The 22667-nt window shown below is 48.0% G+C and overlaps 7 protein-coding genes across 7 annotated transcripts; 4 read left to right on the forward strand and 3 right to left on the reverse strand.

Moving 5' to 3' along the window:
• Nucleotides 1–6549: 6549 nt before the first annotated feature.
• FMAN_08762 (uncharacterized protein) lies at nucleotides 6550–7449 on the forward strand (the record flags this gene model as incomplete). The annotated part of the gene is made up of 2 exons (XM_041829528.1): nucleotides 6550–6590; nucleotides 6648–7449. The coding sequence occupies 2 exons, from the start codon at nucleotides 6550–6552 to the stop codon at nucleotides 7447–7449; spliced, it is 843 nt and encodes a 280-aa protein (XP_041680282.1).
• A 1997-nt stretch (nucleotides 7450–9446) lies between these two features.
• FMAN_08763 (uncharacterized protein) lies at nucleotides 9447–10147 on the forward strand (the record flags this gene model as incomplete). The annotated part of the gene is made up of 2 exons (XM_041829529.1): nucleotides 9447–9517; nucleotides 9568–10147. 2 exons carry the CDS (start codon nucleotides 9447–9449, stop codon nucleotides 10145–10147), a joined length of 651 nt encoding a protein of 216 aa, XP_041680283.1.
• Nucleotides 10148–11665: 1518 nt separating this feature from the next.
• Nucleotides 11666–13205, forward strand: FMAN_08764 (uncharacterized protein; the record flags this gene model as incomplete). The annotated part of the gene is made up of 3 exons (XM_041829530.1): nucleotides 11666–11949; nucleotides 12003–12361; nucleotides 12412–13205. 3 exons carry the CDS (start codon nucleotides 11666–11668, stop codon nucleotides 13203–13205), a joined length of 1437 nt encoding a protein of 478 aa, XP_041680284.1.
• Nucleotides 13206–14027: 822 nt separating this feature from the next.
• FMAN_08765 (uncharacterized protein) lies at nucleotides 14028–15080 on the reverse strand (the record flags this gene model as incomplete). The annotated part of the gene is made up of 4 exons (XM_041829532.1): nucleotides 14028–14610; nucleotides 14664–14717; nucleotides 14771–14824; nucleotides 14878–15080. 4 exons carry the CDS (start codon nucleotides 15078–15080, stop codon nucleotides 14028–14030), a joined length of 894 nt encoding a protein of 297 aa, XP_041680285.1.
• A 1011-nt stretch (nucleotides 15081–16091) lies between these two features.
• Nucleotides 16092–18541, reverse strand: FMAN_08766 (putative C6 transcription factor; the record flags this gene model as incomplete). The annotated part of the gene is made up of 5 exons (XM_041829533.1): nucleotides 16092–16133; nucleotides 16189–16690; nucleotides 16756–17420; nucleotides 17476–17994; nucleotides 18044–18541. 5 exons carry the CDS (start codon nucleotides 18539–18541, stop codon nucleotides 16092–16094), a joined length of 2226 nt encoding a protein of 741 aa, XP_041680286.1.
• An 823-nt stretch (nucleotides 18542–19364) lies between these two features.
• FMAN_08767 (uncharacterized protein) lies at nucleotides 19365–20120 on the forward strand (the record flags this gene model as incomplete). Its single annotated transcript, XM_041829534.1, has 2 exons — nucleotides 19365–19411; nucleotides 19478–20120. The coding sequence occupies 2 exons, from the start codon at nucleotides 19365–19367 to the stop codon at nucleotides 20118–20120; spliced, it is 690 nt and encodes a 229-aa protein (XP_041680287.1).
• Nucleotides 20121–20552: 432 nt separating this feature from the next.
• On the reverse strand, nucleotides 20553–22524 carry FMAN_08768 (uncharacterized protein; the record flags this gene model as incomplete). The annotated part of the gene is made up of 8 exons (XM_041829535.1): nucleotides 20553–20719; nucleotides 20780–20981; nucleotides 21036–21122; nucleotides 21178–21419; nucleotides 21472–21699; nucleotides 21751–21923; nucleotides 21982–22168; nucleotides 22218–22524. The coding sequence occupies 8 exons, from the start codon at nucleotides 22522–22524 to the stop codon at nucleotides 20553–20555; spliced, it is 1593 nt and encodes a 530-aa protein (XP_041680288.1).
• Nucleotides 22525–22667: the final 143 nt, after the last annotated feature.

Below are 22667 nucleotides of genomic sequence, written 5' to 3' on the forward strand. Positions count from 1 at the left end.
TTAGAGGAAAGCGAAGAAGGTATAAGAGCATGTTTTTATCGGAGCATGGTTGTTGGGGCCATGTTATTTGCTGCAAAAAGATGGAATTTACCTAGTCAATTCTGACTCTGTGATATGTGACTTGAAGTGAGGTGTAACAACTGTATACAAGCAAAATACGGGACATGTAGCTTGTCTTGAAGCCATATGCTTCTGAACTCTTGGCTATCATGTTGGTGTAGCCCAGCCTGTCTGAGGTAATGTTTGCAAGTTGTGGTATGGTCTTGATGCTTGTGGCATCTGCTGGTGACACAGGTTGCTGAGCGAGTGCTCGTTCCAGTCACAGCATTAGACTATGCATCTAGCATATGATTGCGCACTTGCGGCAAAGTCAGTATAGTATGCGGGCTCTTGTGTCTCTTGCTTTGTGTTTGTGTAACTGTTCTGTCTCCGTTTTGGCTGAGTGAGAGTTGCAAACCAAGACGCTGTTGGTACGCTGTCCCTCATGTTAACTTAAGTTTGACTTAGGCACCGTCACATACAAGAGAAGTGATTGGGGACAACAGGCGATTAGCGAGTGGTGTGATTTACTACTGCTACCGACGTTGATATCATTGAGATGTTGGTGTTGGCAGAGCAAATGATCAATTGTATTGCTTCGTACAACATATGGAACAGGCGAAGGAGAAGCCCTTTGCCGGTTGGGACATGTTTCCCATTCGGCAAATAGAAACAAGGAATTCATTTTAGTAAAGATTTGACACAATTTCGGAGGGTAATGAGACTCTCACTGATTCCTCTACTTGCGGTCCTGAAGTATATATATATCGCATTTCTTCCCACTTCCATCCTCCCACCTCTTTCGTTTCTTTAAGCGGTTGTCATGCCCCTGACTTATATATACTCAAGTATATGGTCATATAAGCTTACAGAAAGGCAATTTACCTTTCCCCATTAGTCTATATTCATCACATTGGCACTTGATCTCGTATCTGGCGTTGTGCTGGCGCAGTAGAACCGCCGATTTCGTAACGTATGTCTAAGAACTGACAATGACTATAGGAAATCGCAGACGAGGCTCTTGTGTATCACTTGAATATGAGAAGGAAGCACTTACCTTTGTTATAATAGAGCACGTTGTCTCTTGTCCCTATGTCAAAGTGCCCCATGGCATCTTTCCTCTTCGTGGGTGACAACAAGCAATTGCGGCTTTTCGTCACGATTCCCGATAGTAAAGGCTAGTAGTCGGTATGATGAAGCCATTGAGACGGCGATGACGATACGAATATGGAGGGGCATCAATGCGTTCTAGTATAGATCAAGTGGGTGAAGAGCGAGCCTGCGGCTAAGTCTGCCACCCGGGGCACACACGTGCTTTCGGACCTTGGCTGGCCGGATCACGTTGACTGGATATCTTTACTTGTCGGTGAGATGAAATTACCTCATCTCACTATTTCCTTCATGTGTGCCTGTCATCCTGCGAGTATATATAAAAAGGGTATGATTCTAGCATGCAACAGTCCCAAAAGTAAGATTGCGCTGGCTAATGTATCAGCGCACATGTACAAAGAAGGCCTGAAATTTCTCTCAACTGGACAAAGATCCCTCCTGGAATTGAAAAATGCATGCCTCTCTTGTTGCGTGGTGATGATGTCTTCAGCCACAGACTCTCAGTCCTGGGAATCTTGGAAAGCTGTAAGAGACAGAGGAAGCAACGCATTGTTGGGCGTATGGACTTGATCTGAAACCACCCGAAAGCCCAAAGCTCCCTTACCTCGAGCCCCTTCGCAGCCCTACAAGAAGCAAGATATGTCATGCATCTTGATTCCAGCCCTGGAAGACGGTGGCCACCAGGCACTGAGTTTCACGATGTAGGTCCCAGAAAGAAGACACGACAGCCGCACCAAAGGTCTTTCCCACGAGGTATCGACTTGTCACCCAAAAAGCTCCTGACCGTGGGGGTCAAAGCATGGTGTATATTTCCAGAGATGCTGGCACGCTAGGACCCAAGAGCTAGTTCCGAAGCATTGGCTCTGGAACCAGGTATTTTTGGGGGATATATACGCGAAGGGAGTTTCGATCCTGACTTGAGAGACGCTGGAGGTTTTTCTGCCGGGGATCTACGGTGATGATCAACCCACTGAGGATGCACTATCAGCGACACCAACGCCTAACGTAACCACTCAGACAATAGGCAGCTATACCATTACAGGAGCCAATCTGATCGGAATGGGCACATGTGTTCGGGTCAAGCCAGCGACGGGGCCACAAGGGAATGTCGTTGTTATTAAGACTATGGTACCAAACCGCGGCAACTTGGAGTTTGTTCGATCTAAGGTGTATATGGTCCGATCACTTTCAAGAATGTTGGAGAGAGAGCATCAGAAGAATGTGTTGACATGTATCTCTGTGATGCACATGGAAGGCAAAGTTGATGAGTTTCACTTAGTCCTTGAACCTTTTGTTGAGAATACTCTAATGGTTTTGCCGAAGCAGAGTCAAACACAGTAAGATCGACCCTACTGCACGGGAACAGACTGGGCACTAATACTTGAGAGCTGGACGAAATTGGAAATTATACTCCGCGATTGTCTCCAAGGCCTCAGTTTTCTTCACGCCCATAACTTTGTCCATACAGACATCAAACCACCTAATATCGGCCTCAAAAACCTCACCCGTTCCGTCGTAAGCGAAACAGCCTCCTGCCCCCCTCCTGCCCCCCTCCAGCACGTCGCCTAACAGCCGTCATCCTCGACATCGACTCCATCATCCCAATCCCTGCGAACGGAACAACAATACCTGCTCAGCCCGGCACCAACGGGACGATTGGTTTCCACTCGCCCGAACAGGAAAGGACGGAGTTTGACGGCACAGCTGATATTTGGGCATTGGGAATTTGTATGTATAGAGCTGTATTTGGGGAGTTGCCGTGGCGGTTTGGGGCACTTGGCAACCCATGGAATAGCATGAGGGATGGGAGAGGAATCGAGGAAATATCTTTCCATGAGAAGTATAGTGTTGCGGTGAGAAAGGTCGGGGAGAAGAGGTGCGATGAGATGGGTAAGTATTTTCTCTTGCGGCACATGAATTGAGTTCACTGGGATGCTAAGACAAACACTGACTATTGTAGCTGCACTGTTGGACTTTATTATTGATTCATTCCGTTTTTCGGAAGCGGCCATTGACAGCCAGAAACAGCCACGGCCGAGTAGCGTAGATTGTCTCAGAACTCTCATCGGGAAGTCCGAGTTTCTCAAGATGAGAGCCAAATGGGAAGAAGAGACAGGTGAGCCGCCAGAGCCAACAAATGTCGGTTCAAAGCGGCCAGCGGGACAGTAAACTGTCAGTGTTTAGGGTGAAGATATTCCATAATCAGATGCAGAGTAGTTCTTCATTTCTGATATAAGTATGCTTATACCGTTTGCTCCAGGCCACCTGGACATAAAGTGCACTCAGTTGCAACAAGTTACTTTACCGAAATAGCTACCAGAAGTGACAATGCGTGAGTGATTTGATGCATCACTCTTCTACTGAATTCAGCAGACCTCCTCGAAGTCTTACATCACCGTTGGTGGAAGGTAATCTCATACCCCCAGTGAACAGAAATGCATCGAGAGAAAATGCTCTCACCAGAGAAGCAGGGATGAATCAGACCTGGCCAACGAGAAGCAAGGACTCACCCAGCTGATAGTGTACATACCACCACCGTAAAGGGCATCCACGAAGAGTCCTCCCATAACTTGCTGTGACCTCTCAGTATTCGAGACGCTTGCATGCATGTAGAATTGGAAGCCACTGAACATATGACTACGGGAAGTCTTCAGCCCTGGCCAAGAAGGTTCTCTGTTCGCTTGTTTGCCCAAGGCCGCAATAGCGGCAGTGGGGTGCTTCGTCGCTGACTGAGATGTTGTATAGAGCAACTGATGTGATTCTTCACCAAGAGCCTGTTGGGAAACCTTTAGAATACTGACAGCAAACTTGGATGAGTATAGCCAGAGCCAAGGCCTGCCTGCCTGAGTCCTCATTGCTCTGGCACAAATCTTAGTACTGGAGAGAAGCCTTGTCGACACGTCTAATTTCGCAGATTGTCTGGGTCTAAGGATGTGATCAACAAGAAGATGCTCTCCAGATTCGCGTTTCGCAATAAGGTGGTGGGCGTAGTCCAGTGGCAACAAGTTCACAAGGCTTTCGAGACTAAGGGGTCAAGGCGCTCGCAGTAATTCCATCAAAAAGAACGCAGCAACCGACCGATCTGCATTCGAACCAGACTTGAGATATGTTGGGATCTCCATGGTCGGCTTGGAACAACGCAAACGTAGTATTGACGTTAGGGAGAAACGGTCTTCTGATGGCATTCTCCTCTTGGATTAGTGGGGCGTTTGGTCGGATGGGGTTAAAACTTGGAGAGGAACTATGCCTTCTGTCTCAAATCTGGGATGGGCTTTGAAGGGTAGATTCATAAAGTCGGCGAAGGCATAGTTGGGGCGGGAACTTCGAGGGTTATGAGGGATCGTCGACCTTGATCATAAGGGGGAGTGTGCCAATGCTAGCTATTCGGACAGCATAGGTCAGCGGTAATGCAACTGGAATGATATAAGAATAGAAACATGATGGAATCCTGACTGCCCAGCGTGATGAGAAGAATACAAACCGAGCCCCCGGCTTACCAGCTGCCGCCAAGTACTTCCGACAAAGAGAGAAGTGTTCATCTGTATAGTTTTGCTGCAACAAGAATGCCTCTGAGGGCAAAGAGGAGTGTTGCAAGGCCCTGATGGAGTAGTGACGTTAATAATTGAGAGAGTGTGTCTCGGTATGAGATCGCTCAACTCCTGAGCCTCTTTGACTTCGAAGCTATTGGCTGTTGTCGTCAAATTGTCAAGGTGATAGGCAGGTTCTAATAGCGGTAGTCTTGCAGGAGTCTATGGCCTCCAGCGGTCGAGCGTCCCGAACTAGGTCATTGAGAGCGTCAAGACAGAGTTGGAGTGTTGCCTCAGTTCTAAATAAGCCCACTAGACGCACTTCTCTTCCATTGGGAGAAGTTAAGGCAGTAGTTTGGTGATCTTCAAGGTCCAAGGGATAGTCTGTGACTAGCTCAGGGGCCATCCATGGCAACTCGGTGCTTCGAGGTAGTCTCCTGGGGTGTGCTCCTCTCACCTTACAACGAATTGCTACCCGAGGAGGGTGCTTCAAGGTCAATAAGAGTTGGAATGACTGATGGAGAGGAGAGGAAAACTCCTTTTGACGGTCGTATCGATGAATATGGTGTTCTAGCGACTTGGACACTTGTTAAGGTAGTGCTGCCTGAAGGGTTCTGTAGCGCTCTTGTCAGCAAGATGGTATCAACGAAATCATAATTGAATAAACATACAGGCTGTCAAACAAAGGCCCCTGAGAGACTCAAATATGTGGGAAGGAAAACAACAATGAGTAATTGATCGTCTTGCGAGGTATGCTAGTTTGGCATGTACCACAGCGGTCCTTGACGAAGCTCCTAAAGACTTGTAGCATCTCGAGGTCTTCTGGAGACGTCGAAGGTACTGTGAAAGAGAATATGGGATTTGTGGCAAGCTGTAGCATCGCAGTTGACGGCTTGGTAAGGTCTGATGTCTCCCGGTGGTTAAAGACTAGCCAGGAGCTTCAGGGGGCCAAGTGTCGAACCGTCACTAACGAGTTCTACTGCTATGATGTTGCGTTTGGGAAGACAGTGTGATCGATACGAGATACAGAAGCGCGCTACGCACCGAAAGCACGTCGATGACTTGGGGCAGTCAGTTACTGCGTTCGAGTTGTAGATACCAGAGGGAAAAGCGAGTCAGGGGCTGGAGTATAAATGCATACGAGGTGCTCATGGTTATGGCACTGGAGAAGAGAGTGATGATATGCATGATTTGAAGGGCGAAGCGAGTGTAACGCTTGTCGAATGTCAGCGTTGTCAGCGTCACTCGAAGGCAACGATGCACAGTCGAGTCACGGATGTGTCTGCTTTGGTCCCTGTCGACACAGACGCGAATGGATGATAATGCAAGGTCAAGACGAATATTATGAAGGGACGACGAGGGTCGGATGAAGATTGGGAGACGGGGTGGTAAAATATGTTGGAGTGTATGGAGGGGGATAATAGAAGAGAGCACACATACATATTCCTGTGAGGACATAGGGCCTATAGACAAGCACTCAGTGCTCATGCAGGATGCTTTTAGAGGGCCAGATACCTGGATTGAAGAAGAGTAGCGTATGAGCGTCTGGTTTAGGAGGCCAATGACGTTTAGTTAGTGTGGTGTGCCTTGTAAAAAAGGTCACCAGGGCACCGATGCCTTTTTCGTCACACGTCAAATCGCACTACCCGCCGTATATCAAAACATTTATCTCGAGCTCGAGCTTCTTCCCCTCTCTCCTCCTTTCACCCTCAAAACATTCTTCGACTTCCGCTCGAAGTCAACTTCTCTACGTTACTGCACCAACAAACAAAAGCGTGAGTGTCCCTTTCACTTCTTCTCACTCTTTGTTTCTTTTGTTTCCGTGTGCTCAAGTTAACTTAGGTCCCTGCCTCCAATCCAAGGCACAGCAAACATGGATGAACCTGGACCTGCACAGCGACTGACTGGCGAGGGGTAAGTCGACACTTCTATCAACTTATGTCAACAAGTACTGACAACAGATGTACATAGCGCCAAGATTTCCATCTACTTTGGCTCGATGGCAGGAGGTGAACTTGGCCCTACTGTCGAGTACGTCCACGCTGAGGCAATTCTCCTCACGTGCCCTGAGTTCCTCAAGAGAGTCACCAAATGGGGCATCATTTCGCTTCCATTTGCTACTACGGAGGCTATCCACGCCATGATCAGTTTCTTCTACACTGGAAAAGTCCCATTTCATGAGGTGCACAAGTTCACTCTCCGCCCGGACATCGAAAAGGCTTATGATCTTGCCATCCATATCTACTCACAGGCGGTCTACAGCGATATCACCAAGATGAAGGACCAGGCAACCGAGTACATGACGAGCCTCTTTCCGTATATGGAGCCCTCCTACATGCTGGCCTACTCACACAGTGTCCTTGAACCTCTGTACCCCGAGCTCAACTTTGAGTGGGTTGCAGTCCAAGCAGGATTACCCCACTACGCCAATGACAAACTCATGGACGCCGTTGATGCTGAGCGTAAGGAGGATATCAAACGCTTCAGGGCGTCTGTCGCTCGCCGCGAGGCTGCCTGGGTCAAGATCAACCGAGAGGGCGAGGAGGAGGAGTCCGTTGAGGAATCCGAGGTCAAGGAAGCAACCGAAGTCGAAAATGATGTTGCCGTCGAGAGTGAAGCTGAAGACTCCGAGGCTGAAGAGACTGACGGTGAAGCCGACGCTGGGACAGACGATGAGTCGTATGACAGCAATGGAAAGCTGAAGATCATTGGGGCCGATGGCTTGATCAACCTCGACCTGGCCAACTACCCACCCGGCGTTTACCGCTGGTAAGCCGCAACGGTCTCTAACGACGGACATTTTTGGAACGACGGACTACGGAAATGTAACGATGAGCACGATGAACCGATGGACATATAGTGATGGTTGCAACAGAACTGACTGGTATATGGGGGTGAAATTTGTCAGTATGTGATCACGAGGGGTTGTGGGAAGGAGTCTTACCCATGTAATTTTAGCTGAGAGTAGCCCCCGAATACAGTCCATCCATGACACTATATAACTTGACCACGTTGATGCTTTGTTCGTGAGAATATCGGAAAGGTGAAGTAGCGTGAGGTCCCAGACTCCAACTGCTGGGATCTCTTTCGCGGCGACGGGTACAGCGTTGCGGCCAGGCAGCAGATCTAGTATATGGCCAATGAAAGCTTTGGTCTTCCGTTATTTTACATTCACAGAAGACCTCAGAGATCTTACAACCATCTCAGGAGATTTGCCGTGACACTTCTTTCGCAGGATGATTGTAACGCAAAAAGGGATTTCACATCATGAGTAACAAGTTGCCTGTAACTCCTCGATTGCGAGAGCAAGATGCATCTGAAAGGGACGATACCTACCGAGAACTATGTATCTGTTGCCTGGAATTATTGTGTGTCATTCTTGTGAGGAAGAAGCTTAGTTTCCACTACCTGCTATCGAGTGCATTGCTGGAGCCTACCTTCGGTACCTTACTACTGACAAACACCAGAGCCATGCGGGAGAAAAACCTCGAGTCATAACAAGCGACGTGCATTAATTTAGTGATTGAAAGAACGCAAGAGTGCCTCAGTGACTGTGTCTTCATTGCGGCATACTTTTGCATTTACATGGTATTAGTTACATAACATCAACGCAGCAAACCTCTTACTTCAAAAGACTACTCACCAGGATAGACGTTTGCGAATCCATGAAACCAAGGGATGGCAACCCCAACTCAAGTCTCGAGTAAATTTCCTACCTTCCATTCAAATTAACTAGAGTGTGCGAAGTCACATGGGTTTGCGAGTCACCTGAGGCAGCAACTGGAATTCAAAGTAGATGAAGTGATTGTTTGGGAATTGCTGCACGTGACTACCCTTTTCTTGGATGTCAACGATCAACCAGGGCAATCACAAGGTACAAGGGGTTTGAGTTTGCCTGAGTCAACCTGCCCATGCGTTTCCCCAAACAGCCAGTAACGGCAGTTGCTAAACTTCTCCTGGAGCGAGGGTCATTGTTTGACTGACTCCACGAAGTAAAAGGGGATCTGCTTATGCGCTACGGTGCTTGGAAACTTCATGTTGGATTGCATGTTAGATTGCATCCATCTGATAAAGCTGTACTCGGGAGTCTGTGTCATTGTACGTTGTCCGTGCAGTGTCAACTAGGTACACTAGAAGTGGTGGTTGGTTGACACTTGGCTGACACTGTATGATGCAGTCCTGGGCGTGAGGCGCTGGAATTAAATTATCAAACGGCTCAAACGCGCCAAAGACAAGTTTCTAAGAGCAATGGGTACCTTGTAAAAGAACATAAGAGAAGATTAGTCGGTGTTGCTAGCATAGTTGTTGCACTTGACGGTTCCAGTACGCATTAAGAATGGATTAGTAGATAAAGCATAGTCTAGAGGAGTGTTCAACTTCTGATCTGCTGAACGGAGCAAACCAGAGCTAGGGAGCAAATGCCACTTGTTTGGTGACCGAAACCCTTGAAGTTACCTTCCAGATGTTCCACGCCATCGTGAATGCGTGATTGGTCCGCATTCTGTTTGTTTGTTTGCCGTTTGTTCAGGACCCACGTGATGTTTGCCAGACAATGACTCCCCGTTACTCATAATCTTTTCTCTCATTTCTTTTATTTATCTATTTCTTTCTCTATTTTTACTCAAACGACTGGGTTTCATCTCTAAATTCCTTCCCCTCGTGAACTTTCTCATACCAGTCTCATATAATATACCTGAGCACATCCATTACAACATATATTAAAACACAACAGCTTGTCACCATCGTCCTTGAGCGCATATAAAACTGAGAATGCCCGGCTGGTGGGGCTTTTGGGGCCCGAAGTTGCCTGATGATGTTCCTGAGAGTAGACCGCTTGCCTCGTGAGTAGCTCACCACTAATTGAACAGTTGGCAGCTAACTTATCATCCAGACGATGGTTCGGGCCCAGTAGAGCAATCGACTTTGACCATAAGCAACTGGTCCACATACCGCAAGCAGTCCTAGAGGAGCATCCGGGCTTCTTGGCACTGTGGCGGGAGAGGGACATCCTTTTCATCCCCAACATGCCCTATCATGTGGCCCATGTGTTGGTAAACTTCTTGTACACGAACAAGTACGAGAACCTTCGTATCGGTTGTAACAGTGGGATCGAGTCGGCCTTGACCGACTTTACCACAGCTATATACGTCTACAGTGCATGCGTAAGATACCAACTGCCTAGACTTCAAGTTCAGGCTGGCGAGCGCATTGCCATATACGGGGACAAGATCCCATTCCTCGAAATTATAAAGAAGCTTTCCGGATCACAGTTCACCGACATGAATCTTAGCGGAACACTTTACGATTACATTTGCGACCGAGCAAGCGCCGAGAACGCCAGCATGACTGACACATCCGCTGCTGAGATTAGAGCAGCCATGGGAGGAACCATGGCTAGTGTCTTATGCCAAAAGATCGTCAAGCTTGAAAGCGAAAAGAAGCATCTTAAGGAGATCCTTCGAAAACACTGAAGACGAGTCAGCGGGGATGTTTCTGTACGAGCTGCCTGTTGATGCTTGCCCCTTATTGAGTCAGAACAAGTCGAGAATCTGAGATGTTCAGACGACGGTAAAACTTGATGGAGATAGGGTGTCAAGTGTAAGATAGTAAGAAGTAGTATAGCTACAAAGTATAGGCCAGCTAAGTACCGATGTTGTTTGGAACTGAGTGAACAAAATTTTGTTCTACGTTCCACTTGCTTCCTCTTCCACATCTTTCTTACGCGACAAGATTTCCCATGGGTCTCTCTGACTCACTCTCAAGACTCTAGCTGGTGCTATCTCGTATCATAGAGTTCAATCACAACTGCTGAGTTTCCGAGCCCGAAGACATACCCAAGGACCGCCCGGAATTCCTCGCCTACTGGAAAGGTCAAGCAACACTAGACTTCCCGGATATTCCCTACCATGTCGCCCATGTTCTCCTCCAGTATATATATAAAAGGGAGTACCAACCTCAAGGCACATGGTGCTTACCAAGAAAGATGTGCCAGTGACTTTTGCACAGCAATCTATGCTTACAAGGAGTTGGAAAAGCTGGCTGCAGGAAGGATTCGGAGCTACGGAGACGAAATTGCATTTGTGAAGATCATGAAGCGCATATCGAGCCCTCCCTTTTCCAATATGGAGATAAAAGGCCTGCTTAACAATCACCTCTGCGCCAGTATGACTACACAAACAAGGGCTGAGATCGAGAAGGTTATGGGGAATACCATGATTTCAACACTCTACCAGCGAATTGTTGGGCTTGAGAGAGAGAAGGGCAAGCTGCAAGAGACTGTTCATTGTCTGCAGCAAAAGCAGACAAAGGGCTCATCTCGCAACAAGTCGAAATAAGATGATGGAGTTCGATGTATGGATTCCGAGTGGAAGTATCGGTGTGTCATATGTATAAAGTCAGGATGCTACATGGATAGTTGCCACGATATGGGTAGGGTATACGATCTGTGGTAGAAGCTGACGGCACGCATGGCAGTAAATCCATAGTATATCTCTATCTAGAGCCGAATATTGCAAAATGCATACGTTACACCGAGTCAACTATGAAATCGAAGTGACATGTTTTCAGTAGATGTGAACAGGTCTGTTGAAATAAATCACCCATTGTATAATTAAATCAGGTATAGATATTAAACATAAATGGTGGCAAACTAGAAGAGAGTTGCAAAGAATCGGGGAATGCAGTAGGATTGACATTTGCACTGAGGTTGATGATGATAGTTTTTGACAGGGGTCCTCCAACGAAGCCAACGATGGATTGGGCTTAGTGGCTGTTGGCTTAGACCCCGGTCCTAGTCTTCGGCCGTGGATTTCGTACGAGGTCGAGTTCGTGCGAGGTTCCATATTAGTGAAGACCGAGTAAATCATATTGGCCAACATAGTAAGTTCCATGTTTTGAATCTCGATACTCGGCCTAACCTTGCTCAGATCTCGCACGAAACCAATCCGAGGAACTTTTCGAATTGACATAAAAGACAGCAACTTCTCACCATGAATCTCTTTCTCTGCCTCCTGCTTATCCCGGTTATTCTCCTAACATTTCAAGTCAAAAGAATCGTCCCGGCCTTTTCTTCTACCTACTACCGCGTCAAGTTGATTCTTAACGACTTCTGTGGAAAGATGCACTCCTCCGCCGTGTCCGACTCCCCTGAGCTCGAGAGCAACAAGCCAACCGAGAAGAATGACCGAATCCCCCCTGATGGAGGAGCGAGAGCATGGGCTTGTGTCGCTGGATCGTTCTTGTTGCAGTTCTGCTCCGTCGGTTACGTCAACGCGTGAGTTTGGCCCTCGTTCATCGTGAGGACCGCCCACTGACCTCTGATCTTAGATGCGGCATGTTTCAGTTGTACTACTCGGAAGTCATGTTCAAGGACCAGTCATCATCGGCCTTAGCTTGGATCACCACCCTGCAGATCTTCATGCTATTCATGTTCGGTCCCGCTGTTGGCAAGATGATCGACGTGTATGGTTGCCGCAAGACACTGCTGCCCTTCAGTATCATGGCTGTTTTCTCCGTCTGCATGCTGAGCCTTTGCACAAAGTACTGGCAGGTCATGCTTGCTCAGGGGGTTGCTTTTGGTCTAGCCGCTGCTGGCTTATCTCTTCCCGCCATGGCAACGGCCACTCAATGGTTCTCGACGAAGAAGGGTTTGGCTGTCGGCATTGTTTCTGCGGGGAGCAGTCTGGGTAAGACGAAGAACTATTATCTTCGGCAGAACTGGCTAACATGAGATCAGGAGGTGTGATTTACCCTTGCATGATCCCCCGACTCATCGAAGAAGTCGGCTTCGCAACTGCTGTTCGTTGGACTGCACTATTGCAAGGAGTCCTCTTGGTCATCGCAAATGCCCTCTGTACTTCCCCTTTCCCACCGCTTGGTAAAGCCTCGCGACCAGCAAAGAAAGAGAACGTTACTAGCGGTGGAAGCAACGGATCCAGAAGAGGACCTTGGGTGTTCTTCATCCTAGGCTGCTTTTTCACCATGTGGGGACTTTTTGCACCCCTGAACTACCTCCCAGAGATGGCTTCACTTCACGGATACAAAGACCTCGCTGTGTATACCTTGGCCATCGCCAACGCCGGTTCCCTATTTGGTCGTATCGTCCCTGGCTGGATCAGTGACAGGATCGGCGGATTCAACACGATGGTCATTGTGACTGGCTTCTCCGGAGCTCTTGTCCTGGCCTTTTGGCTCCCCCTCGAGTTTCACACCTCTAAAGCTGGTATCATAGTCTTCGCCCTACTCTTTGGGTTCGCCAGTGGCGGTTTCGTCAGCCTGGGTCCTCCGTGTGTTGTATCCCTTGCCGAAGACCGGGTCGATGAGATCGGGTTCAAGTTGGGAAGTTTTTGTCTGAGCATCGCCCTTGGCGCTCTCACTGGACTCCCCATCCAAGGGGCTATCAAAGACCAGGAAGGGGATAGGTTTACAGGGTTGATGTGCTTTGCGGGCGCATCTATGCTGCTCGGAAGCTTCTGCATGGCGACCGCTCGAGTATGCAAAGAGGGCGCTCGACTCTGCAAGAAGATCTAGTTGGGAATGCCGGAAGCTTATGCGCGGCGAGAGTTACGATTTTCGAGTAGAAAAAGGCAAAAAGGATTCTAGTAGATAGTCGATTAATGAAAATGGCTTTTTACCTAGAAGATTCCAGTATGATCGCCTATGAAAACCTAATATACTTATTGGGGTAGTTATCATAACGTCTAAGTGTCAGCCGATGAAATGATTAGAGTCACACCAAAGCTCACATAGCTAGAGCTAGAGAATCAACTTGTTATAAATACATTTAATTCTAATATCCCATGAAAGATACCTGAGATAACCTACTACATTTCATAAGTTTTAGTGATCCATTTTTCAAAAGTAATCAGATTTATGTAACCTCAATGGCAATCACTTAAAGTTACAACTTCAATTGCGTTTTGCAGTGGATCCGACTTAAGTCAAAATAACACTAAATGCTATACATGTTGTCTATTGGGGAAGTCTATCTATCCTATTGTGCTATGGCACAAGAACCAGACCATATATTAGACCCCATATAGTCTTTCCGGCAACTCTAGAAGTTCACGATCTCGACGTTACTATCCTTTGACGACGGTACAAAGATAAATATGCCATAAGGCCAGGTGCGAGGCTGAAAATTGTCGAGGGCAGCTCTGGCAACGTCATGGCTTGTGAGGAGAGCGTTAGACTTTGTCCTGACTTGAATGAAACAGCCAATTGTTCCATCCCGGATCAGGATAGAGTGCGTGTACGAAGTCCGCTGATCTTGAACAGGGTTAGCATTTGGAATTTCTCCATTAACAGTTCCAGTAGCCTTACATTGGACCTCATTCTCCTCAAAGGTTGGAATTAGTAGGGGTAACGAGGCTCAGGTGCGTAGCGCAAGTCAGGGAAGCGGAGGCTGTTGATTGCACCGAGAAGGCCGTCGATCAGGGCATCGCCAGTTTGTAGTCCGAGCCCTCCACGGTCATGATGCATAGCCGTTGGGTGGGTGGAAGCGAAACGGCGAGTCACGTAGTGCTGAACATAGGCCCGATTTCGCTGGTACCATTCACCCTGAGCCATGAAGTTGACCATGATCCTGGTAAGGGAAATCATGTTCCCATACTCCTCCATGTGGGCCAGAGCCAGAGCGGCAAGTTCAGGGAGATTGAAAGAAGTTGCCTGAGCATTGATTGCTAGAGCATCGGCGAACTCTCGCTCCAGTCTAACCTCATGGGGCAAATTCTCGCAATGCACCATCTTGTACTTGGGCTTGGGGTCCCGTAGGTAGTGAGTGATGATTCGAGCCTGACGCTCAGAAGCACCAGGCCAGTGGAGGATACCGCCCTCAAACATTTCAGCGAACATGGGGTGGCGGCCAACAACAAACAAGGGCAGGCGGACGTCGCCGTGGGGGAAGCGGATGATGACGGTGACATGGGTAGCAGGGCTAGGTTTGGTGGTAAGTAATGATCAGTGAAGCGGGATGGCACGGATACATACAGAGGAGGGCCCACGGTGTCCATTTTGGCATTCTTGGAACTTCCGACATCAGGACTAAAGCTGATTGTCAGTAAGAGAGCTCAACAAGAGGCGAGACTGATACATACAGAAGCGGGCTCACGGTGACCAGGTTAGCATTCTTAGAACGTCCGGCAACAGGACTAAAGCTGATTGTCAGTAAGAGAATACGACAGGATGCGAGACTGATACATACAAAGGTTGACCCATGGGAGTGACGGAAGCATTGTTAGAAGAGCTGCTGGCTTCGACAGGCTGCTCCTGAGATGAACCCTTGATCTCGAGACCACCAGACTTGGAGAGATCGATAGCCCACTTGTCCCGAGCCTGCTCTTTGGAAGGCTGCTTGCCCTTGTCAGGCTTTTCAGGCTTGTCAGGCTTGTCAGGCTTGTCAGACATGGTGACTGCTTTGTATCTTTGATTTTCTTGTGGCAGGGGAAGCAGGTTGCCGAGTTTGTGGAGGAGTGGTGTGAGAAGGAGGAAAAGAAGGAAATGTTGTGGGTAGAAATAAGAGGATACGGGCCCTGGGTGTAACACAAACGCCCAGTCTTGCTGCTTGGCCCTCTTCTTATTGTGAGACTGAGCTCTGCAGTGGGCCGGACGACTGCAGCTCCACTAGGAGACGTGACTACTACCTACCGAACCACCCCCTGGTCACTAGTGAATCTCTCTTGTAGCCTGTAGAAGGTTTGACTTAGTCACTGCTGTGGTAACCTGGTTTGAGAACAGCCCTGCTTGTCTTGGGACAGTTTCCTTTCAGTCAACTCCTCAAATACAAGCCACCAAACACTCTACAAAACAAGTCAAGTCAAGATCAGCTTACCACAAAGACCGTCAGCCACCATGAAACAAATAAACGATAAAGCAGAACGATAGTCGACCTATCATACTTGATTCCCTGCAACCTCCGCGCTGTCACGCATTCATCCGCCCCTTATTCCAGAAGAAATGGCCTAGGCTGGCCATGCATCCAGATGTATTATGCTCAGGCGACGGCTGATGAATTTAAAGTGAGTACCAGGCTATTGACCTGCATTCTGTATACCGTTAGGTCATGCCAGATCTTTAGTAGTGTCTCACGCAGCCGTATATCAAGTTTCCCGTAAATTACTTCTGGGGCTTCCTTAACCATTACTGACAGATTTGCATAGGATTTTTACTGTAGCGTACGCCTAAGTTCTCTAGCCTCCAATACCTGCAGCCAAGTCTACAATCACAAGCATTGACTTCATGAACTTCAAGAACGTATGGAGTCTTGATTATCTATTAGGAAGGCGGGCAGCAAACAAATGTCTCGATGGGGACCGTCATCAGCCATCAATTCACCAAGGGATCCTCATATGATTTACACAGAACGTATTACTCAAGGTTGCCAACGTTTGTTTCAGGTAGGCAGAGCAGCGTTGGTATTCAACACGGACCAGGAGCTGTAGGATCAATGTTCCAAAATCCCTGGTTAATCTTGTCAGCGGAAGCCCTCCCTTCAAAGAGATACAAGTTCACGTACCCAGTCAAACATAATGTCAGATTCCAGCATTTCTATGCTACCCAACGCTGTTGGGTCAGACAACGAAGCTGATGATGTGAATTCTCCGAAAATCGGCATGTCTGGCAGCAGTGCTGGGCTCGAAACAGTGGCAGAAGAGCCTAGCCCCTGTGTAGTCTCGTTGATGGGCAAGTCAGTCCGCGCAGTCTGGAACTGTGTCACTGGAAAGGGTCTCGATGTAGATTTGGCGAGACAGTTTGAGATGATACGATTCATCGCATTCCACATCGGTGTTGCTTCTCGCCCTCTTGCAAGCATAGTCTTTTTCAATGCGTCCAGCGCTCGTGATCGTAATGCTTGCCGATTGGGAGCATCGAAGCTGGGCATGTCAAGCTCAGAGACAATATGCATGATAGGTTGGAAACATGCATGACCACCAATATGCCATCCGAACCGTTGGGCGTCCTTATCCCCTGGCATCATATTCAAGCTTTCGATGAGATTGACCGATTTCTCTAATATTCTTCAAGTATATGTCAGTCTTTGTTCCTGTCGAAGAACCGTTGCAGCGTTTCATATCATACATACATTTGTCGAACTTCAGGGGTCATCACCGACTCCCGGTACTGCTTTGGTGTTCGCAGCCAGAAGATAGACCAGCACCGCCATTCGACTACCGTTGCAAGTCCAATTGCCATTCTCTGATCCGGAATATGTGGACTACAGTATTGAAGATAGTGCGTTTGGAAATGGTTGACCATCTCATCCACAATGCCCCTGACTTCCTCGAATAAGGACCGAAGCTTGGCAACTGGGTTCGTGTTGTCATCATTATTAGATTCTTGTGATTTCTTCATTCTTTCAAGCTTATAAGTGCCTCGAACAATTCGTCTAAAACAATGATGTCCGTACAGACGGATCAAGTGAACTGTCATGTCAGTAAACCCAGCCGTTGCAGATGTCTCGTCTAAACTGCCCTCAACGAGGTATTCATCCGATACGTTTCGTGGAAGAAAGGTAGTGAAGTCGTCGTCTGATATGGTCGGCTCTTGACCCCTGCTTTCTGCAGAGCGATAGTCGAGGTGGCATATCTGATGCCACAGCCTGCGGCGAATTTCAACTTGTATAACATCCATGCCCGTGGATGTGAACAGTGAGGGCTCTCTATGCAGACCTTGTGAAAGCGCCATCTTGTGGGCAAGACCTAAAAGGGTCCACGTTTTTGTCATGTCATCTTCTCGTGACTGACAGGTCTAGTGACAAGTTAGCTAATTCGCAGGCTCTCAGATGGGAGGTGTGCACACTCACCAGAAGCAGTACAAATGCTTGAAGTACTTCGATGCTTGACGTAGTCAAGAAGTTTTCTCTCCCCAGACCAAGTTGTATGCCATGCTGAAATTGGGAAAGTAGTTCCTCCTTTTCTACAGAAAATTGCGACACCACCTCTTCAGCCGAAAGACTATTGATAGCTGAATAAAAGACAGCCAACGCCAATGGTTCGAAAGTATGAATATATTTGCCGGAGTGAGCGGTCAAAAATTCCCCATCGTCAGAGCTTGAAGCGTCTAGACCATACGTGTAGTCGATATACTGGATCAGTCGTCGATTGAGCGTGGGCTTGTGAACTATTCTAATCATTGGATCAACGTTAGAGTAGAATGTATCAAGTAGAATCCTACACGCGTCTGCTGAAGGCGGCGCCCATGTCCTGAGGTCATTTGTCGAAGGCCCCGAAAATGGAAAGGGGGATACTGAGCGAACTGTCGGCAAGCTTTCTCTCGGTGCATCCCCGGACCGGCCTCCGAGCAGCATCTTAACATCACGGATCTAGAGTTATCTGTTAGAGACAGAAAGTTCAGTGAGGAAGCGAGTTTACCTCGTCAGCCAGGAGAGAGTAGTGAAGAGATGATACCCAGCGTGATTGATCCCTTTCGCTTTCGAGGAGCAAAGCGCCATCGTAACCATCAGTCGATAAGGTTTCCGACTGAGGATTCGGCGAAGAAACCAACCCTTGCTGCTTTGAATGTGGATGCTCCGGGTTGGAAGCTGTATCAGTCGGGTGTTGTGAGATAGCAGGGCCGCCGCTGAGGGCGCGTTCAAGAAGTTGCCCCAAACGTTCGAGGCGGTTCTTGATCTCATCTTGACCAGTTTGCCGGTTGCTTCTTGACACTCTATTTCTACTTCCAAGATGAGAGGTCTGTGAAGTTGATTGTGGGCTGGTGTAAGTACAAACACGGTTTCCTTTCTTACACGGTGAGCAAACTGGTTGTACGTGGTCACACTTTACTTTTCGATGGCGGCAGGTCAGACAAGCTGTGATGACACGCTTTCGGCTGGGTTGGTTGACTTCGGAAGTGCCGGTTTGAGATTCCATTGCTGAGGTTGAGGTAGTTGGGGCCGGAAGACGAATTAATATGACATGAAGCCAATGGTGAGATGGATAATGAGTGAAAAGAGGTGAGTGGTGGGGAATAAGACGCGCCTAGCTTATGGCCTGAGCGTCAGAGAGCGTCTATGGATTCGAGCTGACAAGCAACGGTTCCTATTGGCTCCACTGACGCATGTATCTTACAATTTGTATCAGCATGGTTTGCGCAGTCGTCAACTAGCATAATTTGGTATTATAGAACTTCAAAAATAAAAATAAGAAAAGCTGAGTTAATATATTTACGGAGAAATCCTAGGAAGTTTGTGACCAGAGACCTCTGAGGTGATGAGAGTATTGGCGGCTGGTTCAGGAAGCGTGCACGTTAGCAACAAATATAAGGGAATTCTCTACTCACGTACCTGGCCAGGGAAAAGTGTGAGTTTATACTAAGAATTATTCATCTGTCATCATTTGAGTCTCTAATCTCAACATGTATCTGCTTATTAAAGCCTTGGAGCCTGTGCAATATCTTTCCTGATGTTTAGACTCATTAATAGTCTAGTATCCCCTAAAACGCTAGACCATTCTTAATTCATCTATCTACTATTTTAAGAAAGACTGCATACTATTGTTGAAGACCCACATCTATATTTCGTCCCTTTAGGATTGCTCTCTCTAGAATTTCGTCTTCCTTCAAACAATTCCACGTCTGAGAAGTAGGTACATCTGCAAAAGCTGATATGACCTTACACTGATATTAAACTCGCCAGGCGACGATCCACTAAAGTTTTAGTAAAGACTGGATATAAATTCAAAAGCATCCCTGGCAATGGAAGACCAAGATGCCTTGATGAACGGCAGCAACCTGCCCGAGTCGTAAGTATTCGTACCGTGAGGTGCATGCTTGTTCATTCATTAGCGTCTTTACTGACCAGAAATTAGTCCCTATCTCTTCAGCACCGTCCAAATCATGTTTGCTGACAACTCAATCTACTGGGTTTCGGTCCATCGGCTGGAGAGATATCCTAGGTTCAGGCTCTCCTACGACAGGCAGAGAGATGTCGTGAAGCTCAACTGGCTGAACGAGACACAAACGGCTGACTTTATGAACTATCTACGCAATGGGAAATGGGAGAGCCAAAAGCCAGAGGACTGGGACGGACCACTGGACTACTACAACAGGATGCAACAGTGTCTGTCGGTCCACGGCCTCGCTTTGGACTACGGAATGTACGAGCTCGCTAGACTCACATTTGGGGAATTCACCAGCATGGCTGGTCGACTATCAATGTTCAATGTCTTGGAGATGCTTCAAGCAGTCAACTTGACGCTTCAGAGCAACCAGACCGTTTCGGCCGACCACCTCACCGAACGAGAACTAGTTGCTATGGGTGAGGAGGCCATCATGGCGGAACACATCGCAAGCTTCGAAAGACTATCACTAGTCGAACATTCAACAACACCCGCCAATATCACTCAGGCTGAATCAAACGAGATGATGCACAAGCTCCAACGGTACCAAGAGAGGTTCGGACCTCTGGACTATGGAGACCCTGTCAAAGCAGAGGTCGAGTCCTCGGAGTAAGATAAAAATCAAAAGATGTTATTTCTGCTCCTCAAAACGCTGAGGGGATAAAGCGTGAGTCTTTCAAAGAGGCTGTTGCCACGAATTGCTACGGTTCTCGTCTAACGAAGCAGATTTGGAGGAAGAAGTCCTTGGGAGGTTAGGGGTTAGGATGATGCTGCATGTGCTCCAGAGATTTGTTGGTTGTTGATGGGGTTTAGCCCTGTCTCTTGTACTTCGAATAGCAAAATGAAAAGCAAGCGCCTATGACATAAGGATTTGGTCCCCGGGCATTAAATTTTTTCGGTTTTAATCTCCTCATGCAGGTTGTAGAAGTGTCTTCGAATAGTATAACGACTCAGGAAGTCTGGTATTCTGGCTAGCCTAAAGGTTTGCAGCTGACACCAACGGGCTACGAGCTTTCTCCTTTTCCATCCTTCTGGAGTGAAAAGCCTAGCTAAGATCCGTTTTCTTTTCCGCCGGATAAACCGAAGTTTCCCTACCATCGTGTGATTCCTCTTGAGAATTGGCCTCGGAATCTTCTGATATGACTTCCCGAGCCTTGGCTTGCCGCTTCCTATCCCAGGCCAGAAGTAGCTGAACAACGGCAGTCCAGACGACTGATGAGTCAGTTAGTATTGTGTAAACTAGTTGATGGATTAGGATCTCGTATGACTTACTCAGTAAAGCGTTGAGCACGGTAGACCATGTATAGCCCTTTGCAGCCCTGGGGAAATCGGTAGTCTTCCAAACAAAGTTGGGAGCCACGGCTTGGACCACATAGGCGAAGTCGTTAGCCGCAGCTACTAGTAAGGCTCGCTTTTCGGTATCGGCGGAGCAGATCTCGTTGATCCAGCTGAGAATTAGGGGACCCGCACCGTTCTAAGGGGTTTGTGAGTACGTCTGCTGATCTCCATTGGTTCAGATGAGACTTACGCCGATATTGGCAAACCAGTAAACAAGAGTTCGGTCTCTGTTGTTTCCGTAAAGAGGCATCTTGAGAAGAGCGATATTGAAAGCCATCTGCCAAGGAGTTAGTCATTGTATGTCTCGTACACCGAGACCATAGTGAACTTACAGCGATAATGGCGCCGGCATAGATGAAAGGCCATCGGAGACCCTTCAGGGGTCCATCGGAAAGCCAGCCCCAGAATAGAGCCATGACAATAAAGATTGCGGTCGACGGTAAAGGCAAATTGTTGATCTGAGCGACGGAATACGAGGTGCCGGGTACGGGAGGAGGATCGGCGTTGAAGCTCTTGAGCCAGTATCCCATGGCGGGCTGAGGGTACGCGTTGTTCCAGAGAACGTAAATCATAGCTATTACACAGTTTAGTCAAAGAAATAGCGCTCGTAGTAGCTGGTATCTTACGAAGGAAGTATGTGTGCCAACTTAGGAGAATGGACTTGAGCTTGGCCTTTGTCCACTTCTCCTTTCCAGCTCGACCGATGGCCTTCATTCGTTCAATCGAGATCTCGTGCTCCCTTTCTGTAGTCCACCAAGTCTTGACTCCATCTTGAGGAAGGTTGGGGAAGAAGAAGTAGCCCGCAACTGCGAGTGGAAGGGTGATGATGCCGTCGATGATGAAGAGCCAGCGCCCTGTGCCCCGGTCAGCGTTACTTGCCGAAGAAGGAGGAATGAGAGACTTACAGCCTGCATGGCCATGGACACCATTCAAGTTTGTGTAAGCAGCTGCCTGGAGGAAGCCACTGAACATGTTACCAATGCTACCAGCCAGCCAGAAGATCATAGCGCGCTTTCCGATTTCGCGAGGGGTGTACCAAGAGCCGAGCATATAGTGAATACCAGGGTAGAAGCCGGATCTGGGGCCATGTTAGTCAATGGGATCACAAAAACATTGGAATGGTTAGGTGGACTTACTCGAAAAGACCAACGAGGAACCTCAGAGCGTACAAAGCCTTGTAAGAGTGCACAGCTGAAGTACAGATAGTTGCAATACCCCAACCAACTTCAAGAGATGGGATAACCCAGCGCGGCGATACTCGAGTAAGAAGCAAGTTCGAAGGGATCTGACCGACGACATAGCCCACAGTCCAGATGGATGTGCCTGTCGAGTGTGAGTTGGACTCGGAGCAACTCAGGAATGGGTGACTTACTGGTAACGAGCTCATTGCCATACATGTTTAACTCTTCCTTCATTCCACTCAGAAACGCATTGTTGACGTTTGTTTGATCGATGTTTTTGAGGAAGTACCCAATGGAAGCAAATGTCAAGACAAAAGCGTCAACCTTGAAAAGAAGCCATCGCTGCTCCTTGGGCAACTCCCAAGTATCCCAGACATAGCTCTTCCAGGACTTGCCGCTCTTTTCGCTCTCTTCGTACTCAGTCGCTGAGTTATCGGTATCGCGATCGTAGCGACGATCATCGACCGCAACGGCAGTCGTCTGTTTGACTTCAGCCATTTCTGATGGCGTTTGCTTGGCAGGCACCCGTTGTTGCTTGGCGCAGCGTGGCTTGGGATCAAGACAGACACAAGAAAGTTACTGAGAAGAAGCCTCATACTTGGCGAGATCTGCACTTCTTTTTTATACGCCGCGTCTTGCAT

This window comes from Fusarium mangiferae (assembly GCF_900044065.1).
Source record: "Fusarium mangiferae strain MRC7560 genome assembly, contig: FMAN_scaffold004, whole genome shotgun sequence".
NCBI classification, from domain to species: Eukaryota; Fungi; Ascomycota; class Sordariomycetes; order Hypocreales; family Nectriaceae; genus Fusarium; species Fusarium mangiferae.